This window comes from Phacochoerus africanus, chromosome 2 (assembly GCF_016906955.1).
Source record: "Phacochoerus africanus isolate WHEZ1 chromosome 2, ROS_Pafr_v1, whole genome shotgun sequence".
In the NCBI taxonomy this organism is placed as follows: Eukaryota; Metazoa; Chordata; class Mammalia; order Artiodactyla; family Suidae; genus Phacochoerus; species Phacochoerus africanus.
In genome coordinates, this window is record NC_062545.1 from 94,108,095 (window position 1) to 94,130,739 (window position 22,645).

General features: G+C 36.4%; 1 protein-coding gene across 1 annotated transcript; it reads left to right on the forward strand.

The window, feature by feature from the left end:
* Nucleotides 1-4,484: 4,484 nt before the first annotated feature.
* Nucleotides 4,485-5,467, forward strand: LOC125120709 (olfactory receptor 5M11-like). The gene is given in 2 exon segments (XM_047769169.1): nt 4,485-4,968; nt 4,971-5,467. Coding segments are annotated over 2 exon segments (981 nt in total).
* Nucleotides 5,468-22,645: the final 17,178 nt, after the last annotated feature.

A 22,645-nucleotide genomic window follows, 5' to 3' on the forward strand; every position in this document is an offset into this window, starting at 1 on the left:
GTTATACTCCATTTATAGTCATTATTAAATATTGGCTATATCCTTGTGGCATACAATATACCTTGTAGCTCATTTATTTTATTACCAGTAGTTTGTACCTATTAATTCTCTAAACCTATCTTGTCCCTCCCCCTTCCTTCTCCCCACTGGTAACCACTAGTTTCTTCTCTGTATCTGCAAATCTATTTCTCTTTTTTAAAGTTACTATTTTGTTTGACTTTTCAGATTCCACTTATAATGATATTGTACAGTATTTTTTTTTCTTTTATTTAACTCATTTACCTATGAAAAACACACTTTTATTTTCAGGCCCTGAGTCCTTTTAATCATGGAGTTTCTTATTTTATTGTGAATATTGATACTTAGGAATAGAATACTTCCTAACAGTGTATTTTGTGCTTTCTACAAAATTTTCCTATGCCTTTTTACCTATTACCTACTCTAAATTAAATTGCATTTTCTAAGTTTCTTTTCTTTTTACTTCCTCTTTGATTATTACATATTTGATTTTAATAAATTCCCTTAAATTTTAATATCCATACTCAACTCTCTGTTAATTGGTAAGTCTACTTTGCTATGAAATAATAAAATAAATTTAGAATATTTTTAATCTAGTTATATCCTGCTTCTAATTTATGTGCTGTCATTTGTAACTTTAGAATAAATCATTCATAATAAATTATTATTTAATCATGAATTTTATAAATTATATATACTTACAATTATACTTGTACTTAATATTATACAATATCACTGTTCCTTTAACTTTGGTGAACTTGTCAGTGATTCTCTCACTGCACTGCTTTGCACCCAAGCCTCATTCATGATTTAGTTTTCTCTGTGTGATATGAACCCTTAATCAGTTCCTTCAGTGAGAGTTTTTCTGTTTTCACTTGTCTGATAATTTCTTGTCTTAACTTTCATCCTCAAAGAAGAATTTATTTGGGTATGAATGTAAACAGACAGATAATTGTTTTCAGTACTTAAAAGTATTTCATTTTCTGACTTCATTTAATTTTGTTATACAGATAGTGGCACTACCATTTTATTTCTTATTTCTCTGTCTTTTTTTTTTAATTTCTGATTGTCAGTTTCAGTTTTTGCCTTGTTGGAATTTAGTTGTATTTATGCTTCTGCATTTTCAGTGCCTCCTTGGCTGATCTCTCAAAATCCTATCCTTTTAGTGTATGTTCTCACAACATTCTATAACTTTGTAGAACTGTCCACAACTATAATTTCAACATTACATGTATGACTGATTTATTGTTATATTATACCCAGGGTTGTCAGCTTCCTAAGGGCCAGGTGTATGTATGGCTTTGCTCACTGGTCAAAGTTAGCATTTTCCCAAAAACCTAAGATGTTAATGGTTCTTAGTAAACATCTATTGACCTAGAAATCACCATGCCCCTTGCATTATAGCTATTTGAGTAGTATAAGCTCTACTACCTTTCACTTTCCAACATGACTTTCACTAATTATTGATAATCTAAAACCTGATTTTACAACTTGCATGGCTCACCCCCCCACCACAAAACCAAAACACTTTAAGGACACAAACCATCTTTTGACTTTCTCTTACACACCTCTGCATTTATAGTATGGGGTTTTCTCTGAATATTTGTTAACTATGTGGATGAATGAATGAATGAATGAATGAATTACTGGTTGAACGAATGCTGCTGTACTCAGAGAGTCCATAGCATTGTGTAAGCTTGTCACATTTCTTTCCTAACCAATGTGATAACAAAAGATTATTGATTGGCCTAATTGAACCTCAACCTTACAATTTATTAGCTATACATATCAGGCAAATTAATTAACCTCTACTGGCTTCAGTTTCTCTTCTATAAAATGAAGGAGATAACACTAAAAACCCACAGAATTTGTGAAGATTAATTCAGCTAATACTTGTACAGTCATCAAGCGAATAATGCCTGGCACATATTAAGTATTCAATGCCTATTACCTATATCTAATTATTATTCCCACTTGTCTTCTTTCCTGTGTTTTTTAAACAAGAGAGTCTCTCATCCCATATTATCGCCTTACTGAGTTTCATTTTTGAGGAATGAAGAAATGCATTCAATAATAAGTAGAGTTATCTGAGGGAGGATAACCAAAATTTGTGGTACCTTCCCTGAATTAACTGCACGTTGCACACTCCTTAAATTATTCAGGAGGAATTTATTGATCAGCTATTATCTTCAGGTGTGTGCTAGCTGTGGCAATCACAGTCTTTTCTTGCAAGAGTTTGTGATCTGGTGATGGCAATAGACATGTTAGCGGATAACTAAAACAGACTGTGTGAGCCGATAACTAAAACAGTATGTTAGCCAACAGTGGTGCAGAGTGGTAAGACAGCATGGAAGATGGAGGTCAAACCCAGTTCTGTGGAGGCAGAGAAAGGATCACTGGAGAAGACTTCAATTTGAGCCTTTTAGTCAGTGCCAGGACACACTGGAATCTGATGAGGAGAAGGAAAGCTAATGAAGTATTTAAAAAATGGCGAATGGGTGAAGGACAAGCTATGACTTTAGATTGAGAGATGGAAGCTACCTGCAGTTGACACAGTCATCAGCTGGGTATGTGAAGGCAAGAATTCAAATCCTACCCTGTCTCTTTCAAGCCATGTGGCACAAGGTTTACTGTTCCTTAGTGGAACCTCTGGCTCTTTAGCTGAAAGTGCAGGTTGGAGTCCCTACCTCTAAGAGTTACTTTGAGGAATCAATTAAATTTCCTACATAAAAGGTGTTTGCCAATCACCTTGTCTGTGTCACATTCCCACGCGTACCTGACCCTACCTAAGACATTGATGTTCATCAGGAAAGACATTTATAAAAGTTCTGGATATTGGAAAGGAGAGTTTTGGTTTAAAGAAAAAGAAGGATTCCCGTTTTCACTTGGTGGGTTAAGAATCCAACATAGTGTTTGTGAGGATGAGGGTTCACCTCGTGGCCTCACTCAGTGGGTTAAGGATCTAGAATTACTGCAAGCTGTGGTATAGGTTGCAGATGCAGCTTGGATCTGGCTTTGTGGTACCACTGATGTAGGCCTGCAGCTGCAGCTCTGATTAGACCTCTAGCTTGGAAACTTCCATATGCTGTAGGTGCAGCTGTAAAAAGAAAAAAAAAAATCATAAAACATCAGACAATCATCAAAATTTCAAGTTGAAATTTCATGTGTGCATTCCACATAAGCTCCTTGGGCAAATAGTTATATGAAATGATGGAGAATACAACTGAGGCCTGTGATTTGCTTTCTGATCCCAAGTGTTCCAATTAATCCTGAGAATGGTTAGTCCCATGTCATACTCATTTATGTTGCTCTTACATCTTCCTGAGATTTGCTTTAAAAGCAGCTTCCTACTTCCCATTCCCTACTAGAAATGCGACTACGTTTTTCAGCTTATAGAGGACCAATGAACTTCCTTAATTAGAGGTTGAGAAAATAGGTGCCTATTCAAAGCAGAAGTAAGTCTATGTTTCTACCTTTATTTTTAGTCAAAGGGAGATTGTAGTAAAGTTTCAAATGGAGGCCCACGAATTTTACCCTCTTTGCTCAAAATATGCTTTTAGTAGGAGAGTTTGAACCACAACTGATTTCCAAGACAACAGGCTTATTGAAATTGCTATTGAATTTCCCAGAAATATTTTATAGTTGTGTCACTGGTAGCAAAAGAATAGAGAAAGGCAAACATTCTGCAGACCCCTCACAAATGTGAGGACATTTTCAGGCATTGGAGAGAGCTAAGTTCTTATTGTTAGAAATACACACAAGTTTTTTTGTTGTTGTTGTTAGAAACAGGCAATATATGAGCTCCTTATATATTGTTTTGTGGATTTTTAATGTAAGATATTGCAATTGTACATTTATTTTAGTTGATAATCTATAGTTTCAATAGGTTTTCATAGTTTGGAATTTAATAAAAGAAGTGTAAGGACAATATTCCAATGAATTCTTGCTAAAAGTTTGCTGTTAAGCTTATTTCCCTTTTTTTCCTTCTGAAACAAACAAAGTCTTTTTTCATTTCCTTGTAATTAGAAAATTATTCTAGACAGCTAGTCCATTAAACTGAGTTCCACTTTAGTATAATCTTGCAAGGGCTTAACCCTTGTCATCAGGCTTCTTTCTCCTTCTCTCTATCCTTTTCTTTTGCCTGTTTCCTAGGACTCTCTCCCCCTCCCCCTTCCACCCTGGCCTACAGCCCCACTTAACCCCCCAGCCACTTGCCAGTAGGCAAGTACAGAGATACAGATATCTAAAGGTACATTCCCAGAATCACACTATAAAAGTCATAATCACACAGGTAAGAGATAGGAAAATAATAGTGGTTCAGAAATAAGAAAGCTGAAATAATGGCTCAGTAGAAATAAAACATTAGTTTATGGTAATATTCATTGAATGGCATCTGGAAGTGTAGAGAAAAATCCTTTCACAGTCAGTGATAAGATGTTCACCTTCCCAGTCTGTTTTGATTGCTTATGTTTCTGGTGAAGAAAGTGCCCATCACCAATGCCAGTGCACTGACAGAATTCATCCTCCTGGGGCTCACATATTGCCCAGAACTCCAGCCTCTCCTCTTTATGCTGTTCCTGGTCATTTACCTCGTCACCATCCTAGGCAACCTGGGCTTGATGGTGTTAATCCAACTGGATCCTCGCCTTCACACCCCCATGTATTTATTCCTCACCAACTTAGCCTTTGTGGACTTGTGCTACACCTCAAATGCAACCCCACAGATGCTGACTAATCTTTTCTCAGAGAAGAAGACCATCTCACTTGCTGGCTGCTTTGCACAGTGTTACACTTTCATAGCACTGCTCCTCTCTGAGCTTTACATGCTGGCAGCCATGGCCTATGACAGCTATGTGGCCATATGCGACCCTTTGCACTACAGTGTTAAGATGTCCAGGTGTGTCTGCTTGTGCTTGGCCACATTTCTTTATGCTTATGCCTTCTCAAATGGCTGTTCCAGGCCATCCTGACCTTCTGTTTCACCCTCTGTAGATCCAATGTCATCCACCATTTCTACTGTGCTGACCCACCACTCATTAACTTTCTTGCTGATACTTATGTCAAAGAGCATGCCATGCTCATATCAGCTGGTTTCGACCTTTCCAACTCCCTCACCATCACCCCGGTGTCTTATGACTTCATTATTGCCACCGTCCACAGGATCAAATCAGCAGAGGGAAGGCACAATGCATTCTCCACCTGTGGTTCCCACATGATGGGAGTAACCCTCTTTTATGGCACCCTCTTCTGCATGTATGTAAGACCACCCATAGAGCAGACTGTTGAAGAATCCAAAATCATAGCTGTCTTCTACACCTTTGTAAGTCCACTGCCTTATCCGTTGATCTATAGCCTGTGGAACAAAGATGTAAAACAGGCCTTGAAGAGAGTGCTCAGTAGAAATGTGGTCACTAAGACAGCAATGCCTCCAATTTTCAATAAACCATAATTCTAATCCTTTGTCTCAAACATATTTGGATTTGTGTGATGAGTTTTCAAGTTCTTTCTGGCCATGTTTCAAATATCCTTGGGTCTGCAAGTAAACGGTCTGCACTTATTTATTATTCTAGATCCTTGCCCTTAATATGCTGTCCATCGATCAGTAGAAATAGCACTAGTTTGGATATTTCAGAAATGAAGAATTGCATTTTGCTCCTCAGATCCACTATATTTAAATCAATATTTTAACTGAATCTTAGGTGTTTTGTATACACATTACATTTGGAGATGCCTTGCTCTAAGTGAAAATTACACTTGGTATTCCCTGGAGCACTGGCATGCTCCTACTATTTAAAATGATAAACAGAATAAACATGCTCTCAGCTTAGTTCCTTATATTTATTCTATTTTTGTTACCATAAATTTTGGGATGTCTGGGAATCTAAGAAGTACAGCCTTCTGTAGGCATCCCCTGACTTACCAAGTAAAACTAGTAATTTTGGTTCATGATAGTAATTTTCTGTTTTTTAAGAGTAGTCTTTTATTGGTCTGTATGGAATAGGAAGTGAGACTAATAGAATAATCACTCTTTTCCTAGACCTGTGTTTGTGGATATAGTGTGTGGTCTTTATCTATAGGGACCTACCTCTTCCCTCAGACCTCCAAGCTTGGATCAAGGAACTCAGATCTAGGAACACAGTGAATGTTTTCTGTGTGCTTGGACTTGAAAAATTTAGAACTTACTAGGGTTTTCCTTTTACCTTCTTTTCTAGTTTTTTTTTTTTTAATAAATTTGGATAATTGATTTGTCTTGCTTCTTTTCTTATACAAAATTTTATATATTTTGCCTACATTGTGCATTCTCTGAAACCCCTCATTTTTGTATGTTTTATCCCTTAGCTTGAAATATTTTATTATTTGTCCAGTGCCTTTGTTAACCTGTGCACTGTTTAGAAGATGGTGCTTAATGAACATATATTTGTGATTTTAAAAGATTTTTCATGGTTCTATATTTACAATTTAGATCTATTTTTCAGAGAACATATGCCTTATGATTTTAATATTGAAAATGTATAGTGAGACTGTATACTATAAAAATACTGAGCATGTTCCCAAATTTATTGATATATAACTGACATGTAATATTTGTAAGTTTAGTATGATGTGATGATAGCTCAATGGGATGGTGTGATATATTTATATATTGAATAAGGATTATCACAATAATACTGGTTGTCACCTCTATCATCTCACCCAAGGACAATTTGTTGTTGTTTTTCTACAGTGGTGAAAACATTGAAGATCTATTCTCTTAGCACATTCAAATGTGCCACGCATTAGATAGTTAACTGTAGTCACTATGCTATACATTAGCTCCCCAGACTTCATTCATCTTATATCTGGAAGTTTGTACCCTTTGATCAGCATCTCCCCATTTCTCTCACCTCCAGGCCCTGACTGCCGTCTGTTAGACCAACGTTTTTAGAATCCACATAAACCTGAGATCATTCCTGTTTGTCTAACCTATTTCACCTAATATAATGTCCTCAAGGATCATTCATGTTGTAGCAAATGCCAATTTCCTTCTCTTTTTGCTGAATAATATTCCATTGTAAACACATTTTTTTAAGCATGTGTGTGGTTGCGTGTGTGTGTCTTTATACATTAATCAACTGATGGGCCCTTAGGTTGTCTCCATATCTTGGCTGTGGTGAAATGATCATGGTGCAAATAGCTCTGACATCAAAATTTTATTTACTCTGGATATACATCCAGAAGTGGATCTACTGGAGCATATGATAGTTCTATTTTTGATTTTTTAAGGAATCTCCATACCTCTACACTGTTTTCCATAGTGACTCTACCAATTTACATTTTCATCAATAGTATATTTGGGTTCTCTTTTGTCCACATTTTTTCCAGCACTTATTATCTCTTGCCTTTTTGATAATAGCCATTCTAACAGTGTGAGGTTATATATGCTATGGTTTTGATTTGTATTTCACTGATGATTGGTGATATTGAGTACCTTCTTCATGTACTTGTTGGCCATTTATATGTCTTCTTTGGAAAAATGTCTATTCTGGTCTTTTTCTCATTTTTAAAAATTGGATTATTTGGCTTTTTTTTGCAGTTTTATGAGTCTTTGAATATATATGTAAAAATAATGCATATATATTATTATTTATTCATTATGAATGGTTATAAATATTTGGGTTTTGATTTGCAAATATTTTCTCCCAAACCGTTTTTTTTTCCTTTTCATTTTGCTGGTGGTTTCTTTTGCTTTGCAGAGTTTATAAGTTTAATATAGTCTCATGTGGCTAATTTTGTTTTTGTTGCTTATGCCTTTTGTGTCGTATACAAAAAGCCATCTCCAAGACTAATGTCAAAGAGGGTTACACCTCTTCTAAGTATTGCATCATTGCAAATCTTAAGTTTAAGTCTTTAATCCATTTCAAGTAACATTTTTGTGAGTGATTTATGATGAGTCAATCTAATTTTTCAGCATGTGGTTGTCCGGCATTTCTACCATCATTCATTGAAGAGACTAACCTGTCTGTACTAAGTATTTCCAGCACTTTTTGAAATTTTCGTTCACCAAATGTGCATAGGTTTATTTATAGGCTTTCAACTGTGTTATTGGTCTATGTTTATGTTTTTATGTCCATGCTGTTTTCATTGTTAATTAATTAATCCATTAATTAATCCATTGTTTTCATTCATTGTAAAATAATTTCATATCAGGAAGTGTCATGTCATTGGCTTTGTTCTTTTCCATGCTGCTTTGACTATTCAGGATCCATTGTGGTTCCATATGAATTTAAGAGTTATTTACTGTTTCTGTTAAAACATGCCACTAGCATTTTTATGGGCACTGAATTGAATCTATAAATGGTTTTGAGTAGTACAAATATTTTAACAAATTTAGCCCTTCCAGGCCTTGAAGATGAGATTCTTTCCATTTATGTCTTCATCAATTTTTTTCATCCATGGCTAATTGTTTTCATTTTACAGATTTTTTTAACATCTTAAATTTATTTCTAAGTATTTTATTGTTTTGGGTGCTATTCTAAATGAGATTGTTTTCTTTATCAACTAGTTTATTGTTAGTATATAGATATGCAATTGAATTTTGCATGTTGATTTTGTGTCCATAAAGTTACTAAAATTTTTCATTTGTTCCAGAGTTTTCATTTAGTCTTTAGGGTTTTCTGCATATAAGATCAAATCATCTGCAATCAGAGACAATTTTATGTTTTGCTTTCTGATATTGGATGCTGCTTATGTTTCCCTAATTGCTCTAACTCAGACTTGTAATGCTATGTTGAATACAAGTGGTGCTAGTGTGTACCCTTCTCATTTCTTATCTTAGAGGAAAAGTTTTAAATATTTTGCCTTAAAGAATGATGTTAACTGGAGTTCCTGTCATGGCAGAGTGGTTAACGAATTTGACTAGGAACCATGAGGTTGCAGGTTTGATCCCTGCCCTTGCTCAGATGGTTAAGGATCCGGGGTTGCTGTGAGCTGTTGTGTAGGTTGCAGATGCGGCTTGGACCCCGAGTTGCTGTGGCTCTGGCATAGGCTGGCGGCTACAGCTGTGATTCGACCCCTAGTCTGGGAATCTCCATATGCCATGGGAGTGGCCCTAGAAAAGACAAAAAGGCCGAAAAAAAAAAAAAAAAGAATGATGTTAACTGTGGGCTTGTCATGTATGGTCCTTATTATATTGAGTTATATTCTTTTTATACCCAGTTTGTTGAGGTTTTATCATGAAAGGATTTTGAATTTTGTCAAGTGCTTTTTCTGTATCTATGGAAAAGATCATCTGATTTTAATTTTTGATTATATTAATTCACATATTTCCTCACAATCAACAGCTCTCTGTGGAGAAGGTATACTATTTTTTAAAAATTTTTTATTACTCAAATGAATTTATCACATCTGTTGGTATATAAAGATCGTAACAATCTGATTTCACAGGATTTTCATCCCAAAGCCCAAGCACATCCCTCCACCCCCAAAACTGTCTCCTCCGGAGACCATAAATTTTTCAATATCTGTGAGTCAGCATCTCTTCTGCAAAGAAGTTCAATCTGTCCCTTTTTCAGATTCCACGAGTCAGTGAAAGCATTTGATGTTGGTGTCTCATTGTCTGGCTGACTTCACTTAGCATGATAGTTTCTAGGTCCGTCCATGTAGCTAAAAAATTCCTTTTAATGGCTGAGGAATATTCCATTGTGTATATGTACCACATCTTCTTGATCCACTCCTCTGTCAATGGACATTTAGGTCATTTCCATGTTTTCGCTATTGTAAATAGTGCTGCAATGAACATTGGAGAACATGTGTCCTTGCGATTCATGGTTTTCTCTGGGTAGATGCCCCGGAGTGGGACTGCTGGATCAAATGGCAGTTCTATGTTTAGCTTTCTGAGGAATCTCCATACTGCTTTCCACAGTGGTTGCACCAATTTACAATCCCACCAACAGCGTACTAGGGTTCGTTTTCCTCCACACACTCTCCAACACTTATTGTTTATAGACTTTTTGATGGTGGCCATTCTGACTGGTGGAAGGTGGTACCTCAGAGTGGTTTTGATTTGCACCTCTCTAATAATGAGCAATGTTGAACATCCTTTCATGTGTTTCTCAGCCATGTGTATGTCTTCTTTGAGAACTGTCTGTTTAGATCCACTGCCCATTTTTTGATAGGCTTGTTTGTTTTTTTGTATGGAGCTGCAGAAGTTGTTCATAAATTTTGGAGATCAATCCCTTGTCAGCGATTCACTTGCACAGATTTTCTCCCATTCTGTGGGTTGTCTTTTTGCGTTGTCTAGGGTTTACTTGGCTGTGCAGAAACTTTGAAGTTTGATTAGGTCCCATTTGTTTATTTTTGTTTTTGTTCTCAGTACTCTGAGAGGTGGATCTGAGAAGATGTTGCTGTTGTTTATGTCAGAGAGTGTTTGGCCTATGTTTTCCTCTTAGAGTTTTATAGTGTCTGGTCTTATATCTAGGTTTTTAGTCCATTTTGAGTTTATTTTTGTGTATAGTATTATGGAGTGTTCTCATTTCATTCTTTTCCATGTAGCTGTCCATTTTTCCCAGCACCACTTATTGAACACACCATACTTTCTCCGTTGTATATCCTTGCCTTCTCTGCCATAGATGAGTTGGCTGTAGGTGCGTGGGTTTAATTCTGGGCTTTCTATCTTGTTCCACGGATCTATGTTTCTGTCTTTGTGCCAGTACCATACAGTTTTGATGATTGTTGCTTTGTAGTATAGTCTGAAGTCTGGGAGCCTGATTTTCTCTTTCAGGATGTCTTTGGCAATTCTGGGTCTTTTCTGCTTCCAAACAAACTTTAAAATATTTTTTTCAAGTTCTGTGAAAAATGTCCTTGGTAATTTGATAGGGATTGCATTGAATCTGTAGATTGCCTTAGGTAGTATAGTCATTTTGATAATACTAACTCTTCCAATCCACGAGCATGGTATCTTTCCATCTATTTGTGTCATCTGTGATTTCATTCATCAGTGTCTTATAGTTTTCAGAGTACAGGTCTTTTGTCTATTTAGGTAGGTTTACTCCTGTGTATTTTATTCTTTTTTATGTGATGGTGAATGGGATTGCTTGCCTAATGTCTTCTTCTGCTCTTTCATTATGAGTGTATAGAAATGCTGTCAGTTTCTGTGTATTAATTTTTTATCCTGTGACTTTGCCAAATTTGTGGATGAGCTCTAGCAGTTTTCTGGTAGAGTCTTTAGGATTCTCTAGGTATAGTATATCATGTCATCTGCAAATAGTGATAGCTTTACTTCTTCCTTTCCAATTTGGATTCCTTTTATTTCTTTTACTTCTCTGATTGCTGTGGCTAGGACTTCCAAAACTATGCTGAAGAGTAGTGGCGAGAGCAGACATCCTTGTCTTGTTCCTGATCTCAGAGGGAGTTCGTTCAGCTTTTCACCACTGAGAATGATGTTCGCTGTGGGTTTGTCACAAATGGCCTTTATCATGTTGACGTAGGTTCCTGTTATGTCCACTTTCTGAAGGGTTTTTATCAGAAATGGGTGTTGGATTTTGTCAATGGCTTTTTCCATGTCTATTGAGAGGATCATATGGTTTTTATTCTTCAGTTTGTTAATGTGGTGTATCACACTGACGGATTTGTGGATATTGAAGAACCCTTGCATCCCTGGGATAAATCCTACTTGATCATGATGTATAATCCTTATAATGTATTGTTGGATGTGGTTTGCTAGCATTTTGTTGAGGATTTTTGCATCGATGTTCATCAGGGATATTGGCCTGTAGTTTTCTTTTTTTGTGGTCTCTTTATCTGGTTTTGGTATCGGGGTGATGGTGGCCTCATAGAATGAGTTTGGGAGTATCCCTTCCTTCCAAAATTTCCCTTCCAAACTATTTTTTGAAATAGTTTCAGAAGGAGAGGTGTTAGCTCTTCTCTAAATGATTGATAGAATTCACCTGTGAAGCCATCTGGTCCTGGACTTTTGTTTGTTGGAAGTTTTTTAATCACTGTCTCAATTTCAGTTCATGTGATTGGTCCATGCTTCTTTTCTATTTCATCTTGGTTTAGTCTTGGAAGATTGTACTTTACTAAGAATTTGTCCATTTCTTCTAGGTTTTCCATTTTTTAGCATATAGTAGCATATAGTAGTCTCTTATGATCCTTTGTATTTCTGTGATGTCCATTGTTACTTCTCCTTTTTCATTTCTAATTTTATTGATTTGAGTCCTCGCCCTCTTTTGCTTGATAAGTCTGGCTAAGAGTTTATCAATTTAGTTCATCTTTTCAAATAACAAGCTTTTTGTTTCATCGATCTTTTCTATGGTTTTCTTTGCTTCTATTTCATTGATTTCTGCTCTGATCTTTACGATTTCTTTCCTTCTACCAACTTGAGGTCTTGTCTCTTCTTCTGTCTCGAGCTGCTTTAGATGTAAAGTTAGCTTATTTCAGCTTTTTCTTGTTTCCTGAGGTGGGCTTTTATTGCTATAAACTTTCCTCTTAGAATGGCTTTTGCTGCATACCATAGGTTTTGGAGTGTCCTATCTTCTTTGTCATTTGCTGCCAGGTATTTTTTAATTTCCTCTTTGATTTCTTAAGTGATCCATTGGTTGTTTAGTAGCATGTTGTTTAGTCTCCACGTGTTTGTGTTTTTTGCAGTTTTTTTCTTGTTGTTGATTTCCAGTCATATAGCGTTGTGGTTGGAAGAGATGTTTGATATGATTTCAATTTTCCTAAAGTTACCAAGGTTGGATTTGTAGCCCAGGATATGATCAATTGTAGAGAATGTTCCATGTGCACTTGAGAAGAATGTGTCTTCTGTTGCTTTTGGGTGGAATATCCTATAAATATCTATTAAGTACATCTGGTTTAATGCATCATTCAGAGCCTGTGTTTCCTTATTGATTTTCTGTCTGGTTGATCTGTCCATTGCTGTAAGTGGGGTGTTAAAGTCCCCCACTATGATTGTGTTATTGTCAATTTGTCCTTTTAAGTTGTTAGCAGTAGCCTTATATATTGTGGTGAACCTGTGTTGGGTGCGTAGATATTTAAAATTGTTATATCCTCATCTTGGATTGATCCTTTGGCCATTATGTAATGTCTTTCTTTGTCCCTTAAAATATTCTTCATTTTAAAGTCTATTTTGTCTGATATGAGTATTGCTACTCCAGCTTTCTTTTGATCCAAGTTTGCATGAAATATTTTCTTCCATCCTCTCACTTTCAATTTGTATGTGTGCCTGGAAGTGAAGTGGTTCTCTTGAAGACAGCATATATATGGGTCTTGTTTTTGTATCCATTCAGCCAGTCTATGTCTTTTGGTTGGGGCATTTAGTCCATTCACATTTAAGGTAATTATTGATATGTATGTTCTTATTGCCATTTTATTAATTACTTTGGATTTGTTTTTGCCGCTCTTTTTCCTTTCCTTCTTCTCTTGTTCTTTTCTTTCTAGAGAAGTTCCTTTAGTATTTGTTGTAAGGCTGGTTTAGTGTTGCTGAATTCTCTCAGCTTTTGCTTATCTGTGAATGTTTTGATTTCTCCTTCAAATATGAATAAGTGCCTTGCTGGGTAGAGTAATCTTGGTTGGAGTTTTTTTCCTTTCATCAGGTTAAGTATATGGTGCCACTCCCTTCTGGACTGTAGAGTTTCTGTTGAAAAATCTGCCAATAACCTTTTTGGGGTTCCCTTGTATGTTATTTGTTTCTTTTCCCTAGCTGCCTTCAAGATATTTTCTTTGTCTTTTAATTATGGTTAGTTTGATTAGTATGTGTCTCGGGGTGTTCCTCCGTGGGTTTATTTTATATGGTACTCATTGTGCTTCCTGGATTTGAGTGAGTGATTCCTTCCCTATGTTAGGGAAGTTTTCGACTATTATCTCTTGGAATATGTTTTGTCTCCTTCTCTCTCTCTTCTCCTCCAGCACCCCTATAATGCAGATGTTGGTGCGTTTAACATTGTCCCAGAGTTCTCTTAGACTCTCTTCATTTCTTTTGAATCTTTTTTCTCTTTTCTGTTCTGCATCCGTAATTTCCACTCATCTGTCCTCCACCTCACTTATTCATTCTTCTTCCTCCTGTATTCTGCTGCTAGCTGCTTCTAGTGAATTTTTTTGTTTCAGTTATTGTATTTTGCATCTCTTCTTGTTTGAGTTTTATATCTTGTATCTCTTTGGCCAGTGTTTCCTGTAAGTTATCCATCTTTGCCTCCAGTTTATTTCCAATGTCTTGCATCTTCTTCAGCATCAACAATCTAAAAGTCTTTTTCCTGGAGGCTAAGAATCTCTTCCTCGCTTAGCTGTTTTTCTGTGTTTTTTTTCCTTTCTCCCTCATCTGAGTTGTAGTTCTCTGTCTTTTCATTTTGATAGGTTTTTGGTGTGGTGACCTTTTTACAGATAATAGAGTTGTAGCCTCTCTTACTTCTGATGTCTGCCCCCCTGTGGCTGAAGTCGGTATGGGGGGCTTGCTGTAGGCTTCCTAATGGGAGGGGCTAATGCCTGCCCACTGGTAGGTGGAGCAGATTCTAATCCCTCTGGTGGGTGGGGCTTAGTCTCTGGATGGGATTAGAGGCAGCTATGTGCCTGAGGAGTCTTTAGGTAGTCTGTTTACTGAGGGGTGGGTCTGTGATCCCTCCTGGGTTGTTGTTTGCCATGGGGCTTCTCAGCAGTTGACTGACAGGTGGGGCCAGATTTTTCCAAAATGGCCACCTCCAGAGAAAGGCATGGCTGCTGAAGGGAGCTTTGCTTTCAATGACCTTCCTTCACAACAAGCCACGTTCACCCATTTTCCCAGGATGTCCTCCAAGAACTGCAGTCAGGATTAACCCAGATTCCCATGGAGACTTTTCTTTGCCCTGGGACCTAGGGCACTTGAACGTCTGTGTGTGCCTTTTAAGAATGAGGTCTCTGTTTCCCCCAGTCCCGTTGAGCTCCTGCACATAAGCCCCACTGGCCTTCAATGCCAGATGCTCCAGGGCTCTTTCTCCCCATGCCAGATCCCCACACGTGAGCATTTGATGTGTGGCTCAGAACTCTTAGGCCTGTAGGTGAGTCTCTGTGATCCAGTTAGTTTCAGTCTGTGGAGCTTCACACCCAGGAGGTATTGGGTTGTTTATATTGCAAAATCTCCCCTCCTACCTCTTGATGTGTCCTCCTCTTTTTCTTCTGGAGTAGGATATCTTTTTTAAGGTTTCCAGTCCATTTGAGTGAAGAGTGCTCAGACTTTAGTTGTGAATTTTGTTGTTTTTAGGAGAGAAGTTTAGCTCAAGTCCTTCTTTTCCGCCATCTTAATCCCATCTCCCTCCTCATCTTGAGAAGGTATATTACTATAACATGGTACAGATTAACTTGAACTTTTTTCTAAAATTTGACATGTGTTCTTTTGGCAGGTGCTTTAACTTCTTTGATTGGTAATAATAATAACATATAGGATTTTTTTATTGTCTCTTTAGGGCCATACTTGTGGCATATAGAGGTTCCCAGGCTAGGGGTTGAATTGGAGCTGCCAGCCTACACCACAGCCATAGCAATCTGTGATTTACACCACAGCTCATGGCAACCCTGGATACTTAACCCACTGAGTGAGGCCAGGGATCAAACCTGCATCATCATGGATATTATTTGGGTCTGTACCCCAGTAAGCCACAATGTCCACTCCCCATAAAATATGGGATTTTTAAAACTTTATTGATATATTTTTACATATCATAAAATATATCAGTTTAAGTATAATTAAATGTTTTGATAAATATGTGTGCCAGGGCCAGCTCAGCAGGATGGGGCTGAAGAACGGGTGCTGTGGAACTTAAGGAAAAAAAGTTAACATAAAACAAGACACAGAGACATTTGTCCTAAGTAAAGGTGTGAGCCGGGGGGACTCAAGGTCTCAGGGACCAAGAGCCCTGCCTCAAGAAACCACACTGCTTTTATTGTGCTCTTTAGATGAGATCAAGTTAGGAGTGGCTATGGGTGGAAGATACAGGGTTTGTTTACTATTATATAAGTTCTTTTACTATTTAAAAAGCCACTCAGGTAGTAAAAGGTTAAGCTCTTAGTCTGACCTCTAGGCACATCGCAGTTCTTAAGCTTAAGTCACTTATGCCTTTAGGTCTTTGTTCTTAAGCTGAAGTCATTTACCAGCACTGTGACTGTTTTTCAAAGCAGGAAGATGGGATAAAGTAAGACAAGAAGATATGATAAAGTAAAGAAGGACAAGATGGAGTTTTCAAGGAAACATGTCTTGCGACATATGTGCACTCTTACAAGCACCACAAGTGACAAAACTTTCTCATCACTCCCCAAATTTCATTTTCATTTTTTTGCAGACAGTTCCTCCTTGCACACACAGACATTAATGATCACAGATCTGCTTTTATACCCATAATTCATATAAAAAGAATCAAAGTCACTATAGCCTTTTGTATGTAGATTCTTTCACTTAGCAAAATGTTTTGGAGAATTATCCATTTGTTAGTTGGATCCATTATTTGATATATTTTCTATTATTGAATAGGATTACATTTTAAAGATAAAATACAATGTATTTATCCATCCATCTGTTGTTAAACCTGGGTTATTTCACCAAGTATCAGACTGTCTCAATGACGGTGTTATTTCAAGTGCAAACTAAGATTCTTCCAGCAAGCTGACATAAACTCAAATGGAACAGATGTGATTACAACAAAAGATCATGACTTTATACCTTCATAAATGAAAGATGCCTTGTTCTCTCTTACTCACCTGATCAAGGCACTGTGGATATAAAGACATCACCTATGAATTATGTTGCTAGGCTTTTTTAAGTAGGAGTAGACATTGTCTATTTTGTTACTATTCTACTTTGTAAGTAAATGTTTAGTGCATCTCACACTATATTCAATATGATGACTAAAAAATCAAATAGTATAAATCAACAGTGAAGTTGGCATGAAGGTGAGAAGATAATAATAAGCATTTTAGGGGTTTTTGGCAACTCAGAGAGCATTTATCCTTTAATGGAAGAAGCTGCTACTCAGCTTTAGTCATTTGTTACCATGAGAGATTGCAAACTATGGGAAGTCGGGTTATCATGATTTTTATTTTTTTCCTTTTTTAAGCACAGACATAATTGATATATAGCATTATATTGATTTCATTTTTACAATGTAATGATTAAATATTGTAACATTGCAACAAATTCTACATTACATTATAACTAGAGGTTGGCACCTTTTGACCCCCTTCATCTGTTTTGCCTGATCCCCAATACCCCTCCCCTTTAGCAATCCCCATTTCTACCTGATATTCATTTTGTTTTGTTGTGTATATTCATTTGTTTTATTTGACTTTTAAAATAATTTTCATAATACCATAATTAATGCAAAATAGGTCAATTTTAAAACACATGTAAACAAAAACAAAACACATTGTGGGTGAAATCCTGCTACATTTTTTTTCCATCAATTCCCTCAATAAATATTTATAGGACACTTAGCAGAGAAAGTCAGTGTGCTAAATGCTGGGTACATAGTGACTATAAAGTAATAGTCTCCTATTCTCTTGGAATTTAATAGTCTGGAGGGGAAGACAAATCTTAAGAAAATAAACCATACTTTATTGACAATTAAAATTGTAATTGGAGTTCCCTGGTGTTTTAATGGTTAAGGATCTGGTGTTATCACTGCTGTGGTTCTGGTCCCTGCTGTAACATGGGTAAGACCCCTGGTGCAGGAACTTCTGCATGCTACAGGTGTCTCCCCCCAAAAAAATATTGTAATAAATGTTATTAAAAAAAAAACAAGGTGAGATAAGCTGGAATGATTATGGTGATTATTAGTTTTCATTTAGGTAGAGTAATACCTGTCTCAGGAATTGACATTTAAGATATCTAAATCATGGGTAGGCAATAACTTGAGGAAGTTTAGAAGAGTTAGTATTCAAAGCAGTGACAGGCCTATGAGAAGGTTCTGAGTTTAGAAAGGGGTTGTAACAAGATCAATAATGGCTAGATGAATAGACAAGGGAGAGAATGACAGAGAATCTAGAAGCAGACCATTGTAAGAGCATTGATTTCCATACGGCATTTGGACAATGTGTTACTACTGAAGACTTCACATGTCTCCTGCCTTCACAATTAGACTAAGAATTATGTAAGCACATGGATTATGTCATTTCTGCATTTGTTAATCTTTGATGAGAAAATACTTGAATACTTAGTAAATGGAAGGAAGGAATAGGCATACTATTGTCACCTCATCTTTATCCTGTTTGGTCAAATAAATAACGTATTGCTAAATTACATGCTCACCAGGTTTCCATAAAATGTTACTTTCTAATACCTGGACCTAACACTTTGAACTGACTCTACCTCAACTCATTATGATATCTTATCCAAATAACACTCCTCACAGGGATTTAGAGTTTAACCACTTTATTCTCAATATAAGAGTCCTTTTAAGCAATCAACAGTAATTTAGTGGGAAGCACTTAAACAATGCAATTCAGACTGGGAAGATATCATGGAAACATGATAGTCTATGAATTATATAATCAATATATATTTTTATTAACTGTTCTATTTATCCAATTGAAATACATGGTGATTCCCTAGTGCAAAAAATCTCCTGATCACTCAAAGCAATCAGCTCAAAATGTTTACAAATTGATGCAATTCCATGGTGCAAATCCCAAAACCCTAATGAGAATGAATCTACATAAATCACTATTTCTCTAGAGTTTTTTCTTGTAATAACATTGTAATTATTTCCTCAGGGTGTGTTCAAAAACACTTTTGGGATAAAAGTTCCAAATTACAAGGAGGATATAAATCATTCCCAGCAGTTCATCACTTGGACCACTAGTGTCGCTGAGTCTTTGGTTCAGGTAGGCTTGAAAACTCTACTTCTGTACCTATGTTTTCTTTCCTTGTTTCCATTTTGGATCTTCACCCATAGGAATCAGGTGATAACAAAGTCAGCTTTGAATGTTAGCTTATTTTCTTAGCCAGTTAAAATAAGTCATTATATATTTCCTATATAGAATGGTCAGTAGAAATTATAGATCTTTACAGGAATTATGTATTTACACTCATCATTTCACTTTACAAATATCATTATTTCCATTCATTCAATAATTCAACACATATTGAATAACCATATTAAAGTGACAACCCGATAGCCTTATAAACTTTTCTAGAATATCTGTTGAGAGAACAGTCTCTCCCCCTCCACAAAAAGCCAATTTTATGAAGTAATTAAAAAAGAGAGATGAAATTAAGTGAGAATTAAACTCATTCTAGCAAGAAATAAAACTTGTGGAACTTTATAAATCTCTCTTTAAATTATTGGGGAAAGATATTTTTGGGGAAATTTTAAATATTAATTAAGGTAACTACCTGTTATAATGAACCAGAATTGTACTTTGAAAATTATTGAGGAGAGTCTGATATTGAATAGATGAGGACTCTGATGTCCACCAATAACAAGGTAAAAAGGCAATTTTCTAAACAAAGACACAAATGAGATTTTACTGGTATGTCATTGGCTAGTATCAAGCCACCATATTATGATTTATATTTAGGTTTATGCTTTGTAATCAGGAAATATACCTCATCCTTATATTTGTGAGATACTGGAATGGAAAGGTAAGGGAGGGGGATGTGCTGGAGTTTATTACAGCAGAACAGACGAAGAAGGTGCTCCATCCTGGGAAATTTATCTTCACTTGAAAATTGACTTTCTAAATATGCACACACTAAGGACAGCAAAATGTTTTCAAATACATCACCGTTTTGTTCAAAACCATTCCTGGGATCGATGATGAAGCCCATGACTTTATAGCAAATTATAAGTGGCAGTTTGTGGTTCAACCCATTTTAAGACAAATTGTGGGTCATAAATCTCTCATTCCAAAACAAATTAGAGTCACAGGAGCCATTCTTTTGGGGAATCATCTGCACATTATATACCTAGATTTAGGGGTTATGATCTTTCTAAATATCCTATCTCCTACAGTCTGACTTCATCTAACAATAGCTGGGTGTGAGGGTAACTGAGGGTAGAAGAGAAAGAGAGAAAGATAGGGAAAGAGCATATGATGGACTTCCCATTCACTTCTAAATTTATTTTAATTCATCTAAGCGAATGATGCTGGCACCTAAGAAAATGGTCAGAGGAAATTCCGCCTTGGTGACTGAATTTGTTCTCTTGGGATTAATGGATGATCCAGATCTTCAGCTCATCCTCTTTGTGCTGTTTCTGGGGATCTATTTGATCATGGTGTGAGGGAACCTTGGGATGTTGGTGTTGATCAGGATATATTCTCACCTCCACACCCCTATGTACTTCTTTCTTGCCAATTTGTTCTGCTTGGATTTGTGCTATTCCACTAATGTGACCCCCAAGATGTTGATAAACTTCTTATCAGAGAAAAAAAAAACATTTCCTACACAGCATGTTTAATCCAGTGTTATTTTTTTCATTGCCATGGTGATTACTGAGTATTACATGCTAGCTGTAATGGCTTATGATAGGTACATGGCCATCTGTAATCCTTTGCTTTATAGCAGCAAGATGTCCAAAGGGGTCTATATCTGCCTGATTGGTGGTCCATATGTCTATGGGTTCCTTAGTGGCCTGATGGAAACCATGTGGACCTAATGCTTGACCTTCTGTGGCTCCAACGTCATTAATCACTTCTACTGTGCCGACTCACCCCTCACCTGACACTTGTGCTCTGACACTTTCAATAAGGAGACTAATAGGTTTCCTCAGAGTGACTTGTTGATTCATTCAAAAACTTTTCTTACATATGCAAAAATGGAGGCTCTTTTCTCACTTTCAAAATGGGCATTCATTTATTTATTTTTTTAATCCTGCAATTATTATAGAACTTTTATTTTGTGTCAAGCCAAGTGAGGCTGTAAAGATAAAGCCAAGAACACTGAGATCAGAATATTTGAAATAATAAACAGGCTTGTTTTACTTAACTGAATATGTGTTTGTGCTTAAAATCAATAGATCTCTAGATATTTGTTTAAGTAGAAACCAACAAACTATTAACTGAATGTTAAATTTACAAGATAGTTACTTGTTTGCATGTTTGTTTTAATGCAATTTGTAGGCAATTATTTAAAATAAAGTTTTTAATAACATCTAGAAATAGAGAGTTTGAAATAATTGAATGAGATCATATAGAATTAATGACAATGAAAATATTCCACAGGAAATAGTAAGCAAAAATAGGTTCTATGGTAGAAATGATGCTTGGAAATATAACTGAGAAAAATGTGTCAATGGGGACTAATTACAGTTATGTGGCTTTTCCCTTTCCTCTGAAGGTGACATCAGCCACGTATTTTGTTCAGACCCTGCCTTATCTGACACGATATTGTATTTGGAGCTATCAGTATGTTGGAGCAGGTGCACAAAAAAAGAACAAGTTCTTGTTTTGCACAGTCAGAAGACTACAATCTTCTTTCCTCCATAGGATCAACCTTTTCATTTTCTTATATTATAAAACTTAAACAATTGGATCAATCTTTAGTTTTACAGTTTCACAAAACTACACAATCCTAGAGCTCCTTAAAATTTCCTTGGTACTTGAAGCAGTACCTGGCTTAATGTAGATACCCAGTAAATATTCATCACCTTCGCCTGTGCTATGCAGTTTCAAAATCACCTAAAATGTTAACAGCTTAAAAAATCAGCTTGTATTTGCATCCCTTAGCATTAAAATATTTACAGACAAGCCATCATATTTAATTCTAAAATCAGGTATAGGATAATGGTGGAGGTAAAATTTGAACTATAGATTTATAAATGGAAAATACCTTTCACATTCTGAAAAACAGATTGATAGGCAGAGATGAGAGTAGGTGTGAAAATCCAAGTCCCTAAGAGGGTGAAATACTGATAAACTCTAGAGAAGTCACAATGCTCCTGAAGCAGGCCCTAACTCTTTGTAGGAACCATTCTTTGTCTACATCATCAATTAATACCTAAGAAATAGTTTGAAGATTCTTGTTTCCTGTTATGTCCTAAGGAGGAAGATGTCTCTCACAGGTCAGAAGACATAAATAGATGCCAGGCATGGACATGAGGGTCTTATTGGTTATAAGCTCTGTCTTCCAAGGCAAGATCAAGTCTTATCAGCAGTTGTGGTCATATTTCTCTAAATTATGGGGTCAAAGCTCCTGCATAGTAAATGCAACAGAATTATAAATGACCAAAGTTAGTTCATGACAGTTAACATGTGTGTCAACAATTTTGTGTACATATATGGCCATACCATATTCTTGCTTGTAGATACATAGATTTTTTTTGAAATATAAGGAATTATTATTTTTTTGGCTTTTTAAGGCCACACCTACAGCATATGGAAATTCCCACACTAGGGGTCAAATCACAGCTGCAGCTTCTGGCCTACACCACAGCCACAGCAATGTGGGATCTGAGCCATGTCAGCAAACTATACCACACCTCATAGAAGTGCTGGATCCATAACCCACTAAGTGTGGCCAGGGATAGAACCTGCATCCTCATGGATACTAGTCAGATTCATTTCCTCTGAGCCACAATGAAAACTCTATAAATATAAGGAGTTCTTAATAATGGTAACTTTGAGAAGTGAGAATGGGAGATCAGGGTGGGGCAAACAAAAGGAAATATTTTATGCTTTTATGTTATAT